Source organism: Solea solea, chromosome 12 (assembly GCF_958295425.1).
Source record: "Solea solea chromosome 12, fSolSol10.1, whole genome shotgun sequence".
NCBI lineage: Eukaryota > Metazoa > Chordata > Actinopteri > Pleuronectiformes > Soleidae > Solea > Solea solea.
In genome coordinates this window covers 16,919,580-16,939,416 of record NC_081145.1, presented here as the reverse complement: position 1 = coordinate 16,939,416, position 19,837 = coordinate 16,919,580, and the positions used below count along the sequence as shown (strand labels likewise).

Sequence of the window (19,837 nt, the reverse complement as noted above, 5' to 3'; positions counted from 1 at the left end):
CAAGGGATGTTAATAAATTAAACTATCCATACTGTGATTACCCTTGTGTATATATCGGGAGTCTGGAAAAACAAACATAGCTTGCATGACCTCAGTTGCCTTTGACCCAGACCCTAAAACAAAAAAGGACATGAAACTGAAGTGGCTTTGAAAAGATAGAATTCAGAGAAATGTTGTCTTTAGAAAATCATATTAAGAAAATCATTTTCATATCTTACCATTGTACATGAGGAAATGGGAGGAGTGCAACAACATGAGAAAACCACCATCATTCAATGGAACAGGGAGAGCCTGAAGGAAAGAGTTAGCTCGTCAGTAAGTTTTTAAATGTATTAGTCAATGTAAATTACTTTATGACTAGTGAAATGATTCTTATGACTCTTTTCAATGATTGACAGTTAGTTTATTTCTTGTTTTCATGGTAATGTCAGTCTAGTTCTTTACATTTTTGCGTAATGGCTGAGCCAAAAAACTATACTGTTCTTTTTATGACATTAATTCACCTTTCAGTCGGAAAAAGGCCTGTATTAACAAAACTCACAAGATTTTTCTCCTTGATTTCCTGCAAAAGCAGAGAGAATGATTTGTTTTCTTCTGTCTCAGAAGGAACCAGCTCACACAGACTTAAGTAAAAGCCATCCAGAAAGACTGAAATACAGCAAAAGAAAAACAATAACAATACAGTACGATAATTCCTTTCAAATGCAAATTAGGTGATTTTTCTTTATCTTGAAAACGTACCTTCACCAGACAAGCAGGTTTCAAAAGCAGCCCTCGGCAACAGCTGCAACAACTCTAACATGTATATGGCTCTGTCAATTTTGACAACTGGTGGACTTAAAGAAAAACAAACAAGTAAAGAAAATGTAGCTTATATAATGTAAATGATGATGAAATAAAAAAAAAAAACAAGATATTTTTTCATGAGCACATTTTACTCACAGTTTTATAGGAATCAAGGCAACTGCTGCAGACCTAAGCCCAACATCAATGAACTGGGTACCGATTTGAAGTTGACCCATCCAGGCCACATAATGAAAATCTGAATTAAAAAATCAAATAGAGCAAAAGTCATTATTAGTAAGTTAAATACACTCACATACACTTTATTAGGTATACCAGTAGTACCAAATAATACACCAACTGCAGTACTATTGTACTTGTTATGACTTGAGGAAAAAACACTTACTTACCCAGTTTTTTCTCCTCACTGAAAAGAAAAATGAGGAAACAATTGATCATTTGTATTAAATACTATGGTATCAGGGATATACTATAATCACAGAACATGTCACACAATCATGTTACAGTACCTTATCTCATGTGGTGCATGAAGCGTTGCTTTGGTGTCCGTGTATGAAAACGACACAATGGCAAAAGGACAAGCAGCACTGGGAGATTTCGCCGTTTCACAGCTACCGTCATCCAACAGCTCATACATGTAATACTACAAGAAGAAAACATGTGTTTAAGCAGTCTGGTGTCTCGTCCTAACCTTTCCTTCTCAACATGCTGTCAAACATCTAAGTGCTCAACAATATTGGGTACAGTAGCACATATATGGACAGACAGAATTAGACATCTAAAAATACAAAATTCAAAAAGAAAACTTAAAAAGCTTAAGAAATAAAAATGTCCACAAAATGGTTATGTGTGATAAATAGCTAAATTTGTCATGGCAATGCTCCTATTTAAAAATGTCTAGTGTTTTAACTTAGGTGAGGAAAAAAATCAGTGAATAATCTCTACTGAATTACCTTTAACACTGCTAAATTAACAAAGTAGACACATTTACATACATAAACGTGTGTTGACATCACAGCAATGGGCCACATGCCTCCTTTTACCTGAGTTCTCTCAAAAGCAAGAAAGGAGCTGGTTTTGGCTGATACTGAGGGTAACTCTTCAGACACGTGGCAGTCGTATCCCAAAGTTGGTGGTGTGAGATTCTGTGTGTAGTTTTCAAAAACCCTTTTGACTCTCCCCTAGCAACAAAGAAACAAAGTTTATCATTCATAAATGATGTCGTCTCACCACCCCCATGACAACACAATGACTACCACTTCGCAACACAAATATTTATCTCAATACCTTTGTCAGCCTGAAGATGACAATGTATCCAGATTTCCCATTATACCAGCGATTCAGATCCAAACAGTCAGAGTACATTGATATGTAAACACCTGAGTAAACACAGAAAACTGAATCTTCAGGTAGAAATAAAAAAGGGGATGGTTGAATTAAGGTTTTAATGAGACAACAGATTTCAACAAATAACTTAGCAGCAACTTTCCAAACAATCCTACTGCAGCACAGCCACACCTTTACAGATGAATGTCTCACTGACAAGGACACACACACGTTTCACAACTATGATGTCATCCACTGCAACTAACTATGTCCTCACTTTACATTTAACAAATGGAAATCTAAACAGGGTTAAACATTACTGATAATTTAGGCACAGTGGAATTTTAAGTTGAACTCAAGTACATTTGAGGCATTAGACTAAAATTCAGCAGAAGTACATGAAGCCATGCATTATTCATTCATTTGCAGAATAATTAGTTAAGTAGTTTCATGGTGCAGAAATCAATAGGCAGTCAGACACTGGGTTATTTATTAAAAAAAAAAAGAAAAAAGCATTTTAAATTACTATACTATAGGACAAAACTATAGGACAAAAAAGAAAGTAAAAAAAAACAGTCAGGGACCCGTTCGACAGGTTTGGTGTAACTTTAGTACTCCTCCAGTCAGAGTGACTAAGGACAGTATATTCTTTACAAATTTCCACAAATGTCTTTGGCAAGTGGAAGGGAATTGGGCTTGTAACAGGATAGGTCAAGGGCTGGGGAGCCCCTGAGCAATCACCATTGCTACCCGGGCTGATACAGTGGGCTTCTTGGCTTGGACTTTGACCTGTGTTTACAGCCCACACTTAACACAGCCTAGAATGGGTGCCGGTCATGTTAAAATAGATGCAGGTGTAGATAAGAATAGATAACTTCGTACTAAGGTCCAGCCAGGTCAAACCAGGGAAATATGTACAGGTCTAAAACTGGAAATGTTTAGAGGGGACCTAAACCTGTAATGCATAAATGGGTTAAAAAAAAAAAAAAAAAAAAAAAAATTCTTTAACAAATCTAAGTTTCGGTGTAACAATACACATTCTTTCACTTTCACTTATATACATTTATACAGCCCCTGCACTTGCTTTCACTTTTAAAAGGGAGCACCAGACACTGAACATACCAACTGCTCAGCTTGAGCTGCACTGAAAAGGTCATATATACTGGATTCGACCATAAGGTAATTACTTGACTTTCTCTATCTATCTGACTGGGTGTCAAAATATAGAAAAAAATATGTATAATTTACCCTTCAAGGGATCTCCCAGAGTTGTGCAAGTGCTGTTTCCTGTGAGAACACCATTTCTTCCAAGTGCATGAGCCTTTTAACGAAAAATAACAATTTCAGTAACATCAAGAGATTTGTAAGAACATAAACCACTCTTATACTATACTGTATGTCTAGTCTGTACCTTGTTGACGTCATCAAACAGCAGAAATCCATAGGACTCCTTCAAATCCTCTTCTGAATATCCTTCTTGTCTCCTCTTTGCTCGGAAGGCATTATACTAATGAGGAAGGGAAATGAAAATCATATAATGCCGACTTCATTTTACTGCATTTAAGATTAGTTCCAAATCGCCATCATAAATGTATTTATGCATTTTACTTCACAACTGGACTTGGCGGGTCAGAAGATATAAAGATAAAGAAGATTACAAGTTAATTTTACAATATTTATAATTTGAAAGATATGTATAGCTCAAGATAAATAATGTAGATTGAATGACTGGCTGTAGGATAGTGTTTCTATCACATGTCGATAAAAGAAAAAAAACTAAACATCACAAGAAATACAAATTATATGTTGTAAATATATAAATAATAAAAACAGCAACACACTTTTAACTGTGTCGTTTCTTTTTTGATAGAACGTGAATGTTTGACTCTTTTTTTTTAATTAGCTCAAATGTGTAAAATGCCTGTAACCGTAAGACACTTGATGTTGAGGTATCAGACACGAATCCCTAACTCAAATGGTGAAGTTCTAAAGACTAAGACCAACCTTTTCTTCAAGTAGAGCATTCTCAATCAAGACAGCGGACTTGTATCTGAAAGACTGTCGAGACTCTTCGTACAAGTACGCACTTTGAATAGGAGCCACAATAGAGTTCTCAAAGATGTCAGAAGTGTCCCGCACAGGTAATAAAACACCTGGAAATCACAACAAAGCAAAACAATATGAACGCTTAACATAAGCGACCCAGTGAAATGACAGGGTGCTGTGTTTTCACTTTCACTAGCGAAAAGTTTCACAAGCCAGGAACAGTTTGTCCCGTGAAGGAACTACGACACAGTACGCGTCCTCACACGTAGACCCGTACAACTACAACAACAACAACAACGACGACAGCAACAGCAGCAGGTCTATGTCAGACATAGTGGAAAATAACTAAACGAGTCACATTCCGTGTCAAAGTTAAACACACGGACGAAATGATCACCTTTGAGCGAGGCATCGACATTTCCACTTTCCATCGCTGAACTCTTACGAAATCTGCTGCTCTTCCATTGTCCTTTGCGAAAAACACTTTGCTCTGGTTTTGAAAATTAAAATGACATCATGAAGTTTAGTTTGTCTCGTATCCAACGAACCTTCCAAAGTCATTTCAGCGTTTAGCGCAGATTCGTCACAGAAGGAAAACCAGGAAGTCACAAAGTAGACAGTCTAAAGCAAAACACGTGGGGACAAATACTACAAACGAATACAAATACAAATTACACACGCAGTAGACCTATTTAAACGTTAAAGCGCTTTGGTTTCCAACGTGTCTCCACGTACGTACTATCGGCCATTGACCGTCCTTTTCGAAAAAGAAACAGAAACCTATCGGGTGAAGGCATCCATCTTGAAAGTCGAGACCAAACTGCGGCAAGTGGTGAGGCAGCATAAAAGCTGTGCTTCGGTTAGTTAGTGCCTGCGCCGTTGTCGTACTTCACTCCATTTCCTGTTTGCCTTGAACAAAATGAATGATTGATAAACGTAAACAACCCCGTCAGACCTGTCTTTTCTGCCTAATGTGGTACAAAACGTGTTATGTGTTGGTGCGATTGTATTGAGCATTCTAGAAGGTAGAGAAAGTTGGGACTGGTGATATACAGTATATTCCACCAGCCACTTTATTAGGTACACCTCTTCAACTTATTTTTAACCACAACACTGTAGGTAATCCACCAATTTCATGGCAGCAACAGTGTGCATTCACCACATTGTACCCATATTCTAATGGCTAACCTCAGCATGGCAAACAAAGCTCAAATAATCTCTAATTGGTTTTTTGAACCTGAATAATTATTTCAGACAATAAATAAAGCCCATGGGCCAGTTAGTGTCTGTTTTAATACCTTCTACCTTCAAAGCTCACCAGTGGCCCACAATCAGGGAGGCACTATGGAATCCTCATTACCCTAATTTCTGTTATCTTTCCCTAAAACTACTTGACTACTACCATAACATTGTGTGATTCTATCTGTTTAAGGGTCCTACATTAAACTGAAAAGTCATTGTCACCTTACAAGGAGTATTTTAAAGTATTAGACAGTAGCACATTATTTATATATCACTGGCCCTTTTAATTTCTTAAATTTTCAACACTAACATGACCTAAAAGTAAAGAATTTTTAATGAATGTTTTCACAGTGCAAATTATTTATGGACATTGTGGACATTACCTTTCACTTTTCCGAATATATATGGTGTATAATTGCTTTGATCAATATTTGATGCTAACAAAGTATGGATATTGTTAAAGAAATAGAGATTACTCTCCCTTGCAAATTCTTAAAAACGGTATGGATTACAATTATTTTTCTTCATAAAATGAAAGTGTAATTTACTTTCTATTGACGTTTTAAACATAAGAAACGCCCTTTTTGTCCTCTGCAAGCACCTGTACCGTAATACCTAGAGTAAATTAGCACATGTTTTTTTTGCTATCTTCGACTAGCTTGACGGATGAAGGTGGCTGACTTTACCGCTGTCAGCAACCGAGCACCCGGCTTGTTTTCATACTAATGCTGCTGTCTTGTCGGTGGTTATTGCAGAATGAATCACACGCGGGGCTAAATCTCTGTGATTCAGGAGGAGGCGTAGAACTTTATGCTAACATGAAATGGAGATCACTCGGACCAGACCGTCCTTGTATGGAGAAATCGGTAAGTAGATTATAAAACGTAAAACCTGAGCAAAGGATCTGGAGGCTTTGTTTGTAGCTGCGACAACACTTTAAGACAAGACTTAACGAGCTGTCATGTCATTGGCGACTCGCGTTCGGTCTCTGTCGGCCGTATATGTTGGTCGATGACCATTAGTAAGATTTACATCGGCAGCAAACCGTAAATCCGTCAATAAACACTTGACAGTGTTAACGTTGCGCGGTCAACAGCAAATGTGATAGTATAGGTTTTTGTCGTTAAGCTTATTATTACAGTGTAATATTATATAACATAGAAAGTGTATAATATGCATTATACTGTAATACACAGTGCTACTGGTGCGTAAGAAGACATTACACCTGTAATGGTGTAATGTCATTAAAAAGTTGTTGTTATTGTCATTAAAAAGTCGATTAACCACTTCATAAGTGTTTGGCTCAGTTTCCTTAAATGGGATAATTTCATGTATGAAACATTTATTGTAACAGCAAATGAACCTACTAGCTAATTTAAAGCACACATTTTCATGGTTAGTCAAATGCTTTGGGGTTTTCTGACTCTAACTTGGATTGGATTCACAGTGAACTTAGATAGTTAAAAAAATAATCAGATAAACCTATGATGAAAACTAGACAAAACTCTCAGAAGTGCCAAGGCCACTCTATTCCCCACTGTGTCATACAGTCAGGTGATCCGTAATCTAGGTCACCATCAAAATCTAGTAATTTCTTCTTTAAATCAGTTATTACATGTATTTAAAGCCTTAGGTCATGCGGCATGCATATGATGTTATTGTGACCTTTTGTCATGTAAAGCTTCCAAATCTGATTATGAGTGATAAACACATTTCCCCTGAAATAGTCTTCAATTGTATTAACTACATTTTGCCTCATGTTCTGCACTTTAGAGTCAAGGCCAAACTAAACACAGCAATTTCCCAGCTTTACTGGAATGACTGAGTAAACTTCAACCTGAAGAGAGAATCTTATAAACCATATGTCAACACCCTCACACCCAGTAACCTTAAAACCCTCATACATAGACAGGCTCAGCCTTTGTTTGGTGTCTCACATTTTGCAGCTCATGGTCTTGGATTCTGGACAGACCGGTCAGCAGTACACGAGGCTGCTGCACAGGGCAGAGTCCTCCAGCTTCAGCAGCTGATCGAGGGAGGTGCAGCAGTTAACATCGTGGCTGTTGACTCCATCACCCCGCTGCATGAAGCATGTACACAGGGACAGACCCAGTGTGTTCAACTGCTGCTGGGCGCTGGTGCACAGGTGATTCAGAACTGTTTCGACAGCGAGAAATGGCTTAGGTTGTCGTGGTTGACTGACTGTTGTGTATGTGCTTTGTTTTGCCTCTGTGTCAGACAGGTGGATGCTCGTAACATCGATGGCAGTACACCACTGTGTGATGCCTGTGCGGCTGGTAGCCTTGAATGCGTCAAGCTGTTGTTGGAGTACGGAGCGACAGTTAACCCTCCACTGTTTACTTTCTCACCTCTTCACGAGGCATGCATGGGAGGTGTGTCTTGTTTATTTACTAGGGCTGTCAAACAATCGTTCTTTTCTTAATTGCGATAAATCACAGAAGTTCATAAAGCCTGCCCCACACGAGAGGATAATTGGCCAGATTTCGGTCCCAATCTGGCCCTTCCGACAGTCGTGGGTACCTTCCGATTTTAGGTTGATTATCTGGCCAAACGATCCTATAGTGTGAGGGTTTAATAGACACGATTTTAACGTGATCGAACGCAAATTTACGATATTTATGACTGAACAACGATTAGGGCGTGAGCAGAACCCCACAATAACGAAAGAGAGCGAGTTGTCCGGGGCTGCCCACAGTGGGACGAGGATGAATGTGAACAAAGAGGATAAACTTGTGCATTTATGGCAACAGTATTATTGTCTGTTCAATGTGTCCTGCAAGACATTTTGAAATCACGTTAAATCACACAAGTTTCTGTGAGATCCCAAATCCCTGGAATCTCGTCCCTGATATCGAATTGATTAAACGCCAAGTGTGTGATCCTGCGTTTGTCTAGTCTGTGCTTTCTCAGGATTAAAACATTGAAAATCATCTTTGAAAATCCTCTAGTGCAGGCATTAGGTAATCACAATTAACCACATTTTCATCACATGTTTAAAATTCTATTACTTTGAAATTTATTTAAAAGTTCATATTAACAATGTAAAGCAACTCCTCACCAGTGTTCTCTTCTTGATTCTCTTGTTTGGGACTCAAATGAATGCAAAGAAAGTTACTTTATTAACTTGTCTTTTAGCTTTATTTACTTTTTTCAAATCTTAAAAAAGCGCAATAAACTGGAGATAACACAATGTCTGCAGTTTTATTTATATTTGAGCATGTAGGAATATTTTTGTCGTGTCTCACAACAGGTAATTCAGATTGTGTTCAGCTCATGATTGATCAAGGAGCTTTCATGGAGGCCCATGACTGCCACTATGGGACACCACTTCATGTAGCCTGTGCCAGGCAACACTATAACTGCGCCAAAGTTCTCCTCAATGCAGGTGAGTCCATGTTTGTTCTCTACAAATCAAAGAATGGGAAAATTAAATCTAAGAAGAACACGTTGAGTTCAAACATTAAATATGAATAGTTTTTAATAAATTGGTCATTTTTTCCAGAAACAGTTTTGAAGATCTTACACTGAAACACATATCTGAGGGACATCATGATATTCCAGAAATGAGATAATCACACAGCAAAATCCACTGCATGGTCTCTATGGTACAGTAATAATATAACTGTAATGACTGCAATCTGTCTGTGCTTTGTAGGCCACAGTCTCACAGAGCGCATGCTGCACAGTGAGCCTTCTGTATCTGCCATGCAGTTTTATTCATTTGGTTAACTTTGCTAAGATGCTACACCGGTATGAACTCATCCCACATAAATGAGATTTTAGATTTATTTATTTGGAATAACAGCTTGTGTGTTTTCATGTTCACTGCTAGTAATATATAAACACATTCGCCACGTCTCACTGATGCATTTCTGTCTTTCTTCCACGGAGGGGCAAACGTTAATGCTGCCAAGCTACACGAGACTGCCCTTCATCATGCAGCCAAAACAAATAACGTGGACTTGGTTGAGCTACTTGTGGAATTCGGGGGGGACGTGTATGCCAGAGATACTCTGAACAAAAAACCCATCCAGTACACCAGTGTTGGATCTCCCTGTTACCTCTGCCTGGAGTTCTATGAGAGTACGTTTGTTTAATTAAAGAGTGATCAGTCACAAGTGGACACGGAAGTCTGACGATAAAGACCGACCCGTTGTCAGTGTGGCAGAAATGCGTCCACATGCGTCCTAAACCATCTCTCACTGTTGTCAGAACGATCGGATCGTGAAGGTGTTTTGGTTGTGTTGCACAGCGGTCTACTTGTGATTGTATCACTCAGGGTTTACGTTAGCACCAGTACTGTGTCTGAACGGTTCCTAAAAGCACCAGTGAAATGCAACCTCTGTTGTTTTCTCTTCCTCAGATACCCCGCTCAATCTACAGCAGATCAGCAGACTGGCTTTGAGGAAGGTGCTCGGCACAAGAGCATGTGAAGTTGTTTTCAAGCTTGAGTTGCCCAATCGCATCATACGTTTTCTTTCCCACATGCCACCTCCAGTTATTGAACTCCCATCACCGAGAGACACTCAGGATGTCTGAATCCTGAGATTTTAGAATAAATAAGCAGGCGTTCTACATCAGCAAAGTTAACTAGTCATTTAAATAATCATTAATGTTGTAGCTGATGTTTTGATTGCTGGGGAGAGAAAGCCATCCCACATACTGTGTACTATCAGGTTATGAAGACATAATGACTATATAGCTGGAAACACAAGTGTGATTTCATCCTAGATGCTGTTAATACTTTGCTATGATTGTATCATTGTATTTATTTGTACATATATATTATATTTTAATGTAAATGTGTAAATAATGTAGATGGTTTCACCTTTTATTGATGTTGTGTAAATAAATAGACCAAAACAATTTTTTCAGCAATGTGTATGTTAATACAATTTCATTAAAATATTTAGAATTCAATGTGGTTATTGGGTTGCTAACTAAATAGTAATCAGCAGTTTGAAGATGTTAGATCAGGAGCTTTGAGACGTGAGGAGCAAATTTGACTCTCACACAGGGCTCCTGTAGGACATTTATTTGTCAGAATGAATTTATAATGTCATGTCATGTAAATACACCACATGAATACACATGACTTGTACTGTATGTTAAATTGCTTGATAAACTAACATTTCATGTGGAGATTTTTGTTTTGTTTTTACAGCACTGATATCATCACATGAAGGAGCTCAGAAACATTGGCTATCCAAGAGCAGTTTTTGTTGATGCATAATTATGTTAGGAAAACAAAGACTCTGCTCTGTTACCTGACTAAATAAATTAAATACGTTGATACAACACACTTGTTATCGTCGTCGTCGTCTTCTACTTATCCAGGTCTGGGTCGTGGGGGCAGCAGCCTTAGCCAAGAAGCCCAGACAGCCCTCTCCCCTGCCACTTATACTAGCCCCTTTTGGGGGGATCCCAAGGCATTCCCAGGCCAGCTGAGATATGTTATCCCTCTAGTGCATCCTGGGTCTGACCCTAAATCTCCTCCCAGAAGAACATGCCAAAAACACCTCCCCAGGGAGGCATCTAAGAGGCATCCTAGACGCCTAGGCATCCTACCAACCCAGATTCCTGAACCACCTCAGTTGGCTCCTCTCCACATGGAGGAACAGCGCTTCTACTTTGAGCACCTCCTGGATATCCAAGCTCCTCACCCCATCTCTAAGGCTGAGCCCAGCCACCCTGTGGCGGAAACTCATTTTGGCCTTCTGTGTTCAAGATCTCGTTCTTTCGATCATGACCCAAACCTCATGATCATAGGTCAGATTTGGAACTTAAATCAACCAGTAAACAGAGGGTCCACATCACTGCAGATGCTGCTCCAATCTGCCTGTCATTTTCCCGTTCCATCCGTCACTCACTCGTGAACAAGACCACGAGGAACTCCTCCACTTGAGGCAGGGCCTCTCCCCTGGCCTGGAGTGAGCAAACCACCCTTTTCCAGCTGAGAACCATTGCCTCAGATTTAGAGGTGCTAATCTTCATCTCAACCACTTCACACACATGCTCTGCTCTCGATGAAGCTAAGAGGACCACATCATCTGCAAAAAGTAGAGACGAGATCCTCCCGCCACCAAACTGGACACCCTGGTTAGTTGAACCTCATATTGAGGAGGAGGAGCAATGTGGTTCTCCTCCTGGTTGTGGAACCGTGGACCACCTCTTTACCTTTGCTGGGGTGCTGAATGGTACATGTGAGTTTGCCAGTGCACATGTGTTTTGTGGACTCCTCCGGGGCTGCCCTTTGTCAATTCTGTTCATGACTTTTATGGCCAGAATTTGGGCTGGAGGGTGTGGACACAACACACTCTTTCCTGCATTTCCAACAACAGAAACTGCAGCAAGATGTCAGGAAAATGTGATCCTACCTGAAAGCAGAGAGGTCAACACCACTAGTTGCCTTGAATAAAGCAGATTTAGTTAGATGTGTAGAAATGGAGCATTAGAATAATATTTGGTTGGAATAATATTTTCAGTTTCCTGAGGGAATCATGAACTGCTCGATCAAGACAAAGCATTAAGGGGCAATGGTAAGATGATGGAAACAAATACCAGAGTTGCCGTTTGCATAAAACTTGGGTGTCACTCAAATCAATGGCACAATGTTTAGCTAAGAACTGAAACTGTCCTCAGAAAAGCTGTTGTGTTGGCAGCATTGCTATAAATAACACCAGTCCAACAGCTGACATTTGCAAAAAAGCCCCTATGAATACTTCCTACTTCCTCCATGAAAGGTACGTTTTTGGACACATTTTATGTCTGTCCATTGAGTAGGTTATTGTAAGTTTTTGTACTCTGAACTGAAAAATGTGGAATACCTTAGAGATACAATTCTTTTCAAAACCAAGAATGAACCTTAAAAAGAACCTTTACTTTTTTATGCAACAAAAGGTTGCAACACACTGTCAAACAACTATGTCAACAGGGAAAGGAAGTGACTAAGAGGTCAAAGTACAGCAGAGAGGATGTGTTGGAACAAACAATCTCTCACTCAGGATTCTTCTTTTAAGTACAAAAAGTGGTTTATTTTTTTTCCCCCCCAGCGATTAATAATTGCCACTGATTATATCTAAACTGATTTGCTTACTGAGAAATGTTTTACTGCTTTTAATTATATCTTATCTCAAACAATTACTGACCACTGTCGCTCTACTGTGTTTCGCACAGAAAGCCGAGGTATCAGTTTGTCTGTGCATCTTGGTCTATTGTCCGGGCACAGGTAACATTCAAAATACACATGCTGCTCTTCCTAGAGATGATTTGACAATATGATTACAGCAAGTGACTAGCAATGGGCAAGTGAGTAGCTGTTTTTCTTTTTTTACTGGGGTAAACACACAAAACTCAAATATACCCAACATTTTGCTGGTGTAAACATACATTTCAGCTACACTGGCTTGTAACACTTTTTTGTTAACTAATTACACTATTTAAAGACATGAGGTTTATATACATTTGGACGGACATGATTGGAAAGGAAAGTAGAGAGATGAAGTAAAAGAATGAAACTGCCACGTGACAAACGGGACACGTGGAGTCAATGTGCCTGTCTGAGAGGAAATCATGAGTGAAGCATCAGGTTAAATGTCTACACTACAGTTTCCATCCTCTTCTTTACCGGGCCTTGTAACTTCTGGTCCAGTCTGGTTTTGGAGAGTGTCTGAGGTCTGAGCTTGGGGCCCAAGGCCGGTGGACAATTCTCATCTGTCTCTTTGTCACAGATGATGTCTGAGGAAGTGGAAGAGCGGCGTTTGGCTCTTGTGGCGTCTTCCTGTTGAGCTTTGGGTGGAGTCTCCTGTTGCTGGGCCATTGCAGCGCGTAGACAGTTGAGCCACTGCTGTTTGTGGTAGACGTCATTGACCTGCAGGGTGTGGGACTGGCCATGGGACGGATCCAGAGAACTGACACGGAAAATGTTCCGAACTGGAGAGAGCGAGCAAAGAACTGGTCAAGAAAGATCTGTTATGGCTATGAGTCTACACAATCCAGGAGAATGATATTAAAAAAATAAATAAATACATTTAAAGTTGTACAGTTATAGAAACACCCAAAAAATAACTTATGTATACATATGCAGAAAGTTAAATATGATGTGATAAAAGACAAAGGCACAATCAAATGACCAAAAGTGACCATGAAAATGTAAGTTGCCAATTCTTCTGTGGTTAATTTGGCATAAACCTGCCTGTGCAACAGCAAGTGTTGCAGAGAAGATTCAAGTTAAGATAAGATTAGTTCTGCCACTGAACACTGGAGTCCCAAGCAAACCTCTCCCTCACAGTTCAGGGCATGTTTACTGTGTAACAAGGTAACAGTCATGATTTTGAAAAACCTGGAAGATTGACAGAAGGCGTGGGGCGGAATGATAATTATACACTGCTCCAAAGGAAGAACAACAATGGTCGATTGTTTGTTGTGATTTATCCGTCTGATATTTTTATATGTGATCCTTTAGTCTATGAAAAGTCGGAACAAAGAAAAAATCCCAAAACAAAAAGGGTTTTATCTAAAACTCAAATAGAATAAATATACAATGAACCAAAATACAGAAATTGCCCCACTGTTGGAATAAGGTTACAATCAATAATGACATAAAAATGTCTCAACACAAGGGGCTTCATTAAGATGATCATTAGCTGAGCATTAGGGCCGATTTTGCTATTTACACAGTGCGTAATCTTGGCACAAGGCACAAAAGGGGTTGTATTTAGTGAGTTATTTTTAGGTGTGTTGTGGCACAACATCAAATAAGCCAATCAGAGTTTCACTAAGCCAGGTGTGGCACATTCAAATGGAGAAGGGAATGATTCTCTGCTGAGGAGATGGCTAAATGCGAAATAAAAACAATCGGAACTAAAAATCAGGGTTAAAAAAGAAAGGTTGAAGGCGGTGTTTCATAACTCGTCAATAACACAGTGCTTTCTGCTGCCTCAAGATAGCGAAATGCTAACATTGTGCCTGACCAAACCTTGTTTTAGGACCAACATACCCTCCACCACACTGATGAGTGCAAGTGCTTTTGCTACCTACACAAGGTGAAAATGAACTGCTGTTTGCGCCAGGCATAAGTTAGAACCCAAGGAGAAGTACAACACAAATCAGCTCACCTTTCTCGGAATTGGTGAAAGCCCCTCTGAACGACCCCCCCATGCGGATCTCTCCATCCTGCAGGTCTTCTAGAGCCAAGTCTCGAACTGGGATGGGTTGTCGATACACTTGGAAGCAGCTCCTGTCATTACGTGTCACTGGTCGGGTCAAAACTAGCAGCTCAGAGAAGAGAAACACGTGTAGCCTCTGTGGACAAACATGATGAACAGAGCCTGACATTTACTGTGAAAAGAGGCAAACAATGGTAATTTTAAAGCATGCAGATCATTATGAATAAAGAAGATAAATTCTGATTCTCACCGTGCCGCTCTTGATCCGCAGCTCACCATGACAGAGCAGGATTTTACAGTTGTCTATAAGAGGGTCCCGCTGCTTCTCATCCAGGTATTCCAGTTTATCTATGTAATACTGGCACTCAGACTCCCCCTTCCTCACATTGATTTCGGACAGAATCTCCTGGATTATAACAATCTGGATTGTTGAAAAAAAAAAAACATATCAGATGAAGGCTCAAAAAGCAGTATTATAACCTAAGTATAACCTACAGCCATGTGATAAATATAAGCCATACATTTTTATTTGTGATAGCAAAGACAAAGTAGAGTATCATACAGCTCTCTCCAGACTGACTACATCTGGATGATCAGGAGGAGTGTGTCTGAGGATCTCTCGCAGCAGCAGGGGGTATTTCACCAGGCGCGAACGTGGGATGTCCAGGAAACTCCAGAGGTCGAGTTTTCTGCTGAAGGGTGACTCCAGACAGCGCTGCAGGAAGTCCTGGACCCGACTGTCCTGCTTCTTCTGGTCTAACAGGGCTTTAGCTGCAAGCTGGTTGCTGCAGTAGTTTTTGTAAGCATTCAGACCTGGCAGCTGAGAAAATACAAAACTAGTTTCAAACTTTTTGTACCACACAATTAAAAGGACAGGTCCAGAAAATTAAGTAATAATAATTAAGTAATAATTTATTATGTCTACATATTCAGTTTTGAATTGTAATAAACAGACATTTCTGTTATAACCACTGAAAAAAGTGACATATTCTGTAAATTGTGAACGTACCCAGTTTATTACTATCTGTCCAATCTGAGCAACTGTTCCATCAGGACCGGTTCCCTCAGTCAGTTTTATCAGCAAGTCTGCAGATAAAACAGTGAGCACATGGTCAGAACCATTAGTTAGCATCTGAGAACATTAACTGTTAGTGATAACTTACCATCATGTAAGGGGATGTACGCATCCAGGTCCCCAAATATGTGAGACAGTTCCTCCTCTGTCATGATGGAGAGCTTTAACATTGGATCATGGTACGCCTGAAGGTAAACAAACAACAAACCGTTGACAACAGGGGAATAGATGTTTAGATTTTTTTTTCTCAATGTTTATATTTAAATTCTAACCTTTCTTGCGAGTTGGAGATCTTCAATGAGATCCTGCTCTCCCCTGTAAAGCTCATGAATTGCCTGGAAAGAGAAACATAACGAGAGACATTACTTTTCCTGCTATCTTTGGTTTTTACACTGTAAACTGTACTTTAGACTGTTTTTCACAACCTCTTGTCTCTTGATTTCTTTGGTGGAGAATGTGCTCTTCTGGTGGACGTCCAGCGTCTCAGACCACAGTGTGCTGTTTCTCCGTTTAGAGGGAGTGGGTCCTGCTGCCTTGCTGCCAGTTTTGAGGGATGTTCCTGGTGATTTGCTGTCTCCACGTAATGACATTGTCTAGAAAAGGAAAACATAGGCATCAAAATCAACTGAATACATTTTAAATTAGTCTCTTTCCAGAGCGTCATTAAATGTTACGTTATTTACCTGGAAGGTCTGACCAAAGCGTCGTACTGCCCCATTTTTGGAAGGAGATATCAAGTTGACGAGAGATGAAACTTTGGCCAAAGGTCGAACACGCTTGTTACAGGGTTCCTGGGAATCAAGGAAATTCATTTCACTGAGAATTTTCAAATTCTGTTGCATCTAGGTTAAATTTCGCGGTATTGTTATTACTGTATTCGATGTTTAGTGTGTAAACAACAGATTACATTTATGTGATTTCACTCAGATTGTGCCAGGAAATTCTCCAGTGTTAAATATCACAGTGGATTCAACTTAAATTGGATGTTTTCAGTAGAGCTGAAACAATTAATCTATTATAACTATTTAAATCGAGAAAATAATTGACAGATTAATCGATTATGAAAATAATCGTTAGTTGCAGCTCTAGTTTTTAGTATTAAAATGCAAGAATTGATAGTGTAAACGTGTATTAAACTTTAACGTTGAGTGTTTAAGCATTACAGTGGTTAACAACTGATAATGGCTAAGATTCATTTCACCATTATACTTGTTCAGACAAACACTGGTTGAGCCAGTTTGAAGGATGAAGGTGGGATTATGCTGAGCTTATAACGTTGTCTGTGTAGCTGAATACCTGAGTCATGCAGAAGGATTAAGTTTTGTTGCAGCATTCATTGGTGCTGGAGAGCACACTTGGGACCATCTGTTGTGACTCTTACCTTAAGGTCGAAGCTCGACAGACTGACCGTGTCATCATCCTTCTCTTTGCGCTTTCTTTTCTGTGGAAACATAACATGGCCTCCTTTTTACTTGTGCATCAAAAACAACATAAAAACTGCACATAAAATATTTCAATACATGAAAAAGCCACACTTTACTTTCCTATGTTGCATAAATGTATAAAAGTGCAAGAATGTTACCAGAGGAGAAAAACATGTCATTAACTCACTAGACTGAAGTCCCATGGAGTCCCTGGTGTCAGAAAGGTGAAGGAGCTGCCTCTTTGCAGTGGAGGTCTACAATAAATTAGACAAATACAATTATATTCACTTCAATGTACTTGATGTCTAAATGTGCCGAGTGCTGTGGATGGAGATAAAGCAGGGAAATTCAGAGTGAAAGGAAACGGGTCACTGGTTCAAATCCCAGGACATGTCAAGTGCTGTGGTGTCCCTGAGCAAGGGACCAACCACCATTTCTCCCTGGGCACAAGTGCTGCCCACTACTCCTGTGTTCAGGTTGAGTGTGTTCACTACCAGTGTGTATCATTTCACATTCTGCACTACGTGACGTTCATGTTCAGAGTCCAGTGTTTGTTTCTACTGTCTTAAGTTTTTATTTTCAAATTTTTTGGTAAAAAAAAACCCCCAATATCTATCAAGATGATCTGTTGTGGCGACCCCTAAAGGGAGAACATGAAAGAAGTATATATGAAAGTGGTTATGAAAGAATATGTATTGAAAGTGTTTAAAATGTTTCATTAATGTTACATTCAATAACTTCTTGCCACGTGTGTCATGGAGGACAGCATAGGCAACCTAAATATACAAATTGGCAAAATGTGTAAAACAAGTCTAAATTTTAGTTGTCGTTTTTTTTAAATGTGGACTATATATTTGAATAAATAGTCTGCACATATGGGTAAGGAGAGTACTGGCACTTATGTTTTATCATTCCATGCTATGTGTATAATGAACTTTTCTTACATTGCTGTTGAAGAAATTGTGATAATTACTGTTATTGAATTATGGTCTAGCCTGAATTACTACTTTGGCACTTTGAAATCATACATTTTGCCCATTATAAACACGAAGCATATATGCACTTGACAATCCTGTGCAGTGAATCTCTGCAATAACATGGAAAAATAATGCAGTAAAAAAAATCAGCATTGCTAGAATTTCCGAGCTGTACTTGAAGACATCGCATACCAGTTACCGGTCGTCGTCACTCTTGACTAACCAAGTGACGTTAGCTCTAATAACCATGTTCTCTAACCACACGGCTGCCGAATTAAGAGTAATTCTACATTTAAAGACATGACGCACGTACTTTTTGGAGTTATTTCTCTTTAGTGTTTGAGGAGAAGGCTCCGCTGCGCTGACGGTACTGCAAATGGACGTCCTCGATGACACTCTACGAATCTTCTGCTTCTTCTTCTTTCCCACCGCTCTTCCGCACACTTCTTCATTTTCCTCCATTTTGCGACAGCTCTCGTTCCTAAATCACTTATATTAAGGTGTAGTTGCAACAAAGCGAGTAAAAAACACGACGTCCCGCCGTGTAAAAACTCGCCTCGCTATGTACAAAGAAGAGAGAAGAAAGCAGGAGATCGATGACAACAGAACACACACACACCACGGCGGAAGTTTGAATATGGCGGATTGTTGGAAACGGACCAATCAGGAGAGGGCTCAGTGCTGCGTTGCTGCGATACCGCGAGATGGGAGGGGCCAGATAAGATTAAAAAAAGACATTGAAGGTGGCAGAGAATAAAAGAAACCAGGGTGATATTTCATATAAACGTTGTTATTCTTTTTTTTATTTCTTAATTAAATTTCTACACGAATATATATATATATATATATATATATATATATATATATATATATATATATATATATATATATATAACATAACAGCCCACCTGGATATATAACATACAATATCTACACATTAGGCCTATGATAGATATCTAGCTCCATCATCTCTGGAGAGTCTGTTGCTGTTTCCAAGCCCATAAATAAACTTGCCATCTGGTTTTTAGTCATTTATTTATTACAATCAACAGCTGATGAAAGATTTAGGTACTGATTATATTAACGTTAAAAAAAAAAAAAAATCAACAGTTTATCCTGGAATTGGTTTAAATGGGACACTTTGAGAACTTTATACTAAAAGTTTATTGTAACAAGCATGATGGTGACATGTAAGAAAAAGAAAAATTAATTTATTTTACAACATTCATGCCTCTGGAATGGTTTTTATTTTTCAGTATTTAAAAAAATACAGATTACCTCAGCTGTCACTCACACAGTGATCCATAAAACATTTCAGCTTTAAAAACTGTATTAGATTAAACAAATTCATTGATAAGATCCTTACATACAGACTTAGTCAGTATTTTTGAATGGAAAGCAACAGTTCATCTAAACAAACTTCAGACAGACTGGATGTATGTAACCTAAAGAATAGGCTTTAGAAGTCAGCACAGGAGTGCTTCCTTTTACCATTGGACAGTTTCTCTGTGCAGGCCAGTACAGAAAATAATTCCATAAAGCTTATATAATGCATCAATACTGTAGCTCAAACTCAGTCAATAAAAGCAATTATACATGAATAGGTGGATTCATAATGATTTCTTTATTGTACATGTTGAGTTAAGCAACAAGCAAGAGAGGGGGGGAAAGACACACACACACACACACACACTAAAGAGAAACACAACAGCAGCTGTGACCAGTTAGTGACTGAAGCAGGAGAGAACAGATATT

At 39.1% G+C, this 19,837-nt stretch overlaps 3 protein-coding genes across 4 annotated transcripts; 1 reads left to right on the top strand and 2 right to left on the bottom strand.

Moving 5' to 3' along the window:
- Positions 1 to 9: 9 nt before the first annotated feature.
- LOC131470008 (protein TASOR-like) lies at positions 10 to 5,117 on the bottom strand. The gene is made up of 13 exons (XM_058645491.1): positions 4,574 to 5,117; positions 4,135 to 4,283; positions 3,542 to 3,637; positions 3,379 to 3,451; positions 2,092 to 2,183; positions 1,848 to 1,985; positions 1,314 to 1,447; positions 1,194 to 1,210; positions 943 to 1,042; positions 742 to 836; positions 542 to 648; positions 219 to 291; positions 10 to 113 (listed from the first exon to the last, which is right to left on the bottom strand). Exons 1-13 carry the CDS (start codon positions 4,605 to 4,607, stop codon positions 10 to 12), a joined length of 1,212 nt encoding a protein of 403 aa, XP_058501474.1. The 5' UTR covers positions 4,608 to 5,117.
- Positions 3,227 to 11,667, top strand: LOC131469499 (ankyrin repeat and SOCS box protein 13-like). 2 transcript variants are annotated; one of them, XM_058644459.1, is made up of 7 exons: positions 3,251 to 3,309; positions 6,174 to 6,284; positions 7,365 to 7,564; positions 7,661 to 7,811; positions 8,690 to 8,824; positions 9,331 to 9,522; positions 9,803 to 11,665. In XM_058644459.1, exons 2-7 carry the CDS (start codon positions 6,242 to 6,244, stop codon positions 9,976 to 9,978), a joined length of 897 nt encoding a protein of 298 aa, XP_058500442.1. In that variant the 5' UTR covers positions 3,251 to 3,309; positions 6,174 to 6,241; the 3' UTR covers positions 9,979 to 11,665. The 2 variants fall into 2 exon arrangements, with proteins under 2 accessions (XP_058500443.1, XP_058500442.1); XM_058644460.1 differs by lacking the exon at positions 6,174 to 6,284 and having other exon boundaries at positions 3,227 to 3,309; positions 7,657 to 7,811; positions 9,803 to 11,667.
- An 873-nt stretch (positions 11,668 to 12,540) lies between these two features.
- LOC131469498 (neuroepithelial cell-transforming gene 1 protein-like) lies at positions 12,541 to 18,717 on the bottom strand. The gene is made up of 12 exons (XM_058644458.1): positions 18,396 to 18,717; positions 17,293 to 17,359; positions 17,063 to 17,122; positions 16,365 to 16,472; positions 16,107 to 16,274; positions 15,954 to 16,016; positions 15,770 to 15,866; positions 15,616 to 15,692; positions 15,169 to 15,426; positions 14,857 to 15,027; positions 14,556 to 14,742; positions 12,541 to 13,371 (listed from the first exon to the last, which is right to left on the bottom strand). The coding sequence occupies exons 1-12, from the start codon at positions 18,542 to 18,544 to the stop codon at positions 13,037 to 13,039; spliced, it is 1,740 nt and encodes a 579-aa protein (XP_058500441.1). The 5' UTR covers positions 18,545 to 18,717; the 3' UTR covers positions 12,541 to 13,036.
- Positions 18,718 to 19,837: the final 1,120 nt, after the last annotated feature.

Excerpts from the sequence above, each read along its gene's own strand:
- LOC131470008 (XM_058645491.1), bottom strand. The coding sequence starts at position 4,607 with ATGGAAAGTGGAAATGTCGATGCCTCGCTCAAAG. Across the intron at positions 649-741 it reads AACCTGCTTGTCTGGTGAAG|TCTTTCTGGATGGCTTTTAC; the intron begins GTACGTTTTCAA and ends GCTGTATTTCAG. Across the intron at positions 114-218 it reads CCATTTCCTCATGTACAATG|GGTCTGGGTCAAAGGCAACT; the intron begins GTAAGATATGAA and ends TTTTTGTTTTAG.
- LOC131469498 (XM_058644458.1), bottom strand. The coding sequence starts at position 18,544 with ATGGAGGAAAATGAAGAAGTGTGCGGAAGAGCGGTGGGAAAGAAGAAG. Across the intron at positions 17,360-18,395 it reads AAGAGAAATAACTCCAAAAA|ACCTCCACTGCAAAGAGGCA; the intron begins GTACGTGCGTCA and ends AATTTATTGTAG. Across the intron at positions 15,867-15,953 it reads ATCTCCAACTCGCAAGAAAG|GCGTACCATGATCCAATGTT; the intron begins GTTAGAATTTAA and ends GTTTACCTTCAG.
- LOC131469499 (XM_058644459.1), top strand. The coding sequence starts at position 6,242 with ATGGAGATCACTCGGACCAGACCGTCCTTGTATGGAGAAATCG. Across the intron at positions 7,565-7,660 it reads TGCTGGGCGCTGGTGCACAG|GTGGATGCTCGTAACATCGA; the intron begins GTGATTCAGAAC and ends TGTGTCAGACAG. Across the intron at positions 9,523-9,802 it reads CTGCCTGGAGTTCTATGAGA|ATACCCCGCTCAATCTACAG; the intron begins GTACGTTTGTTT and ends TCTCTTCCTCAG.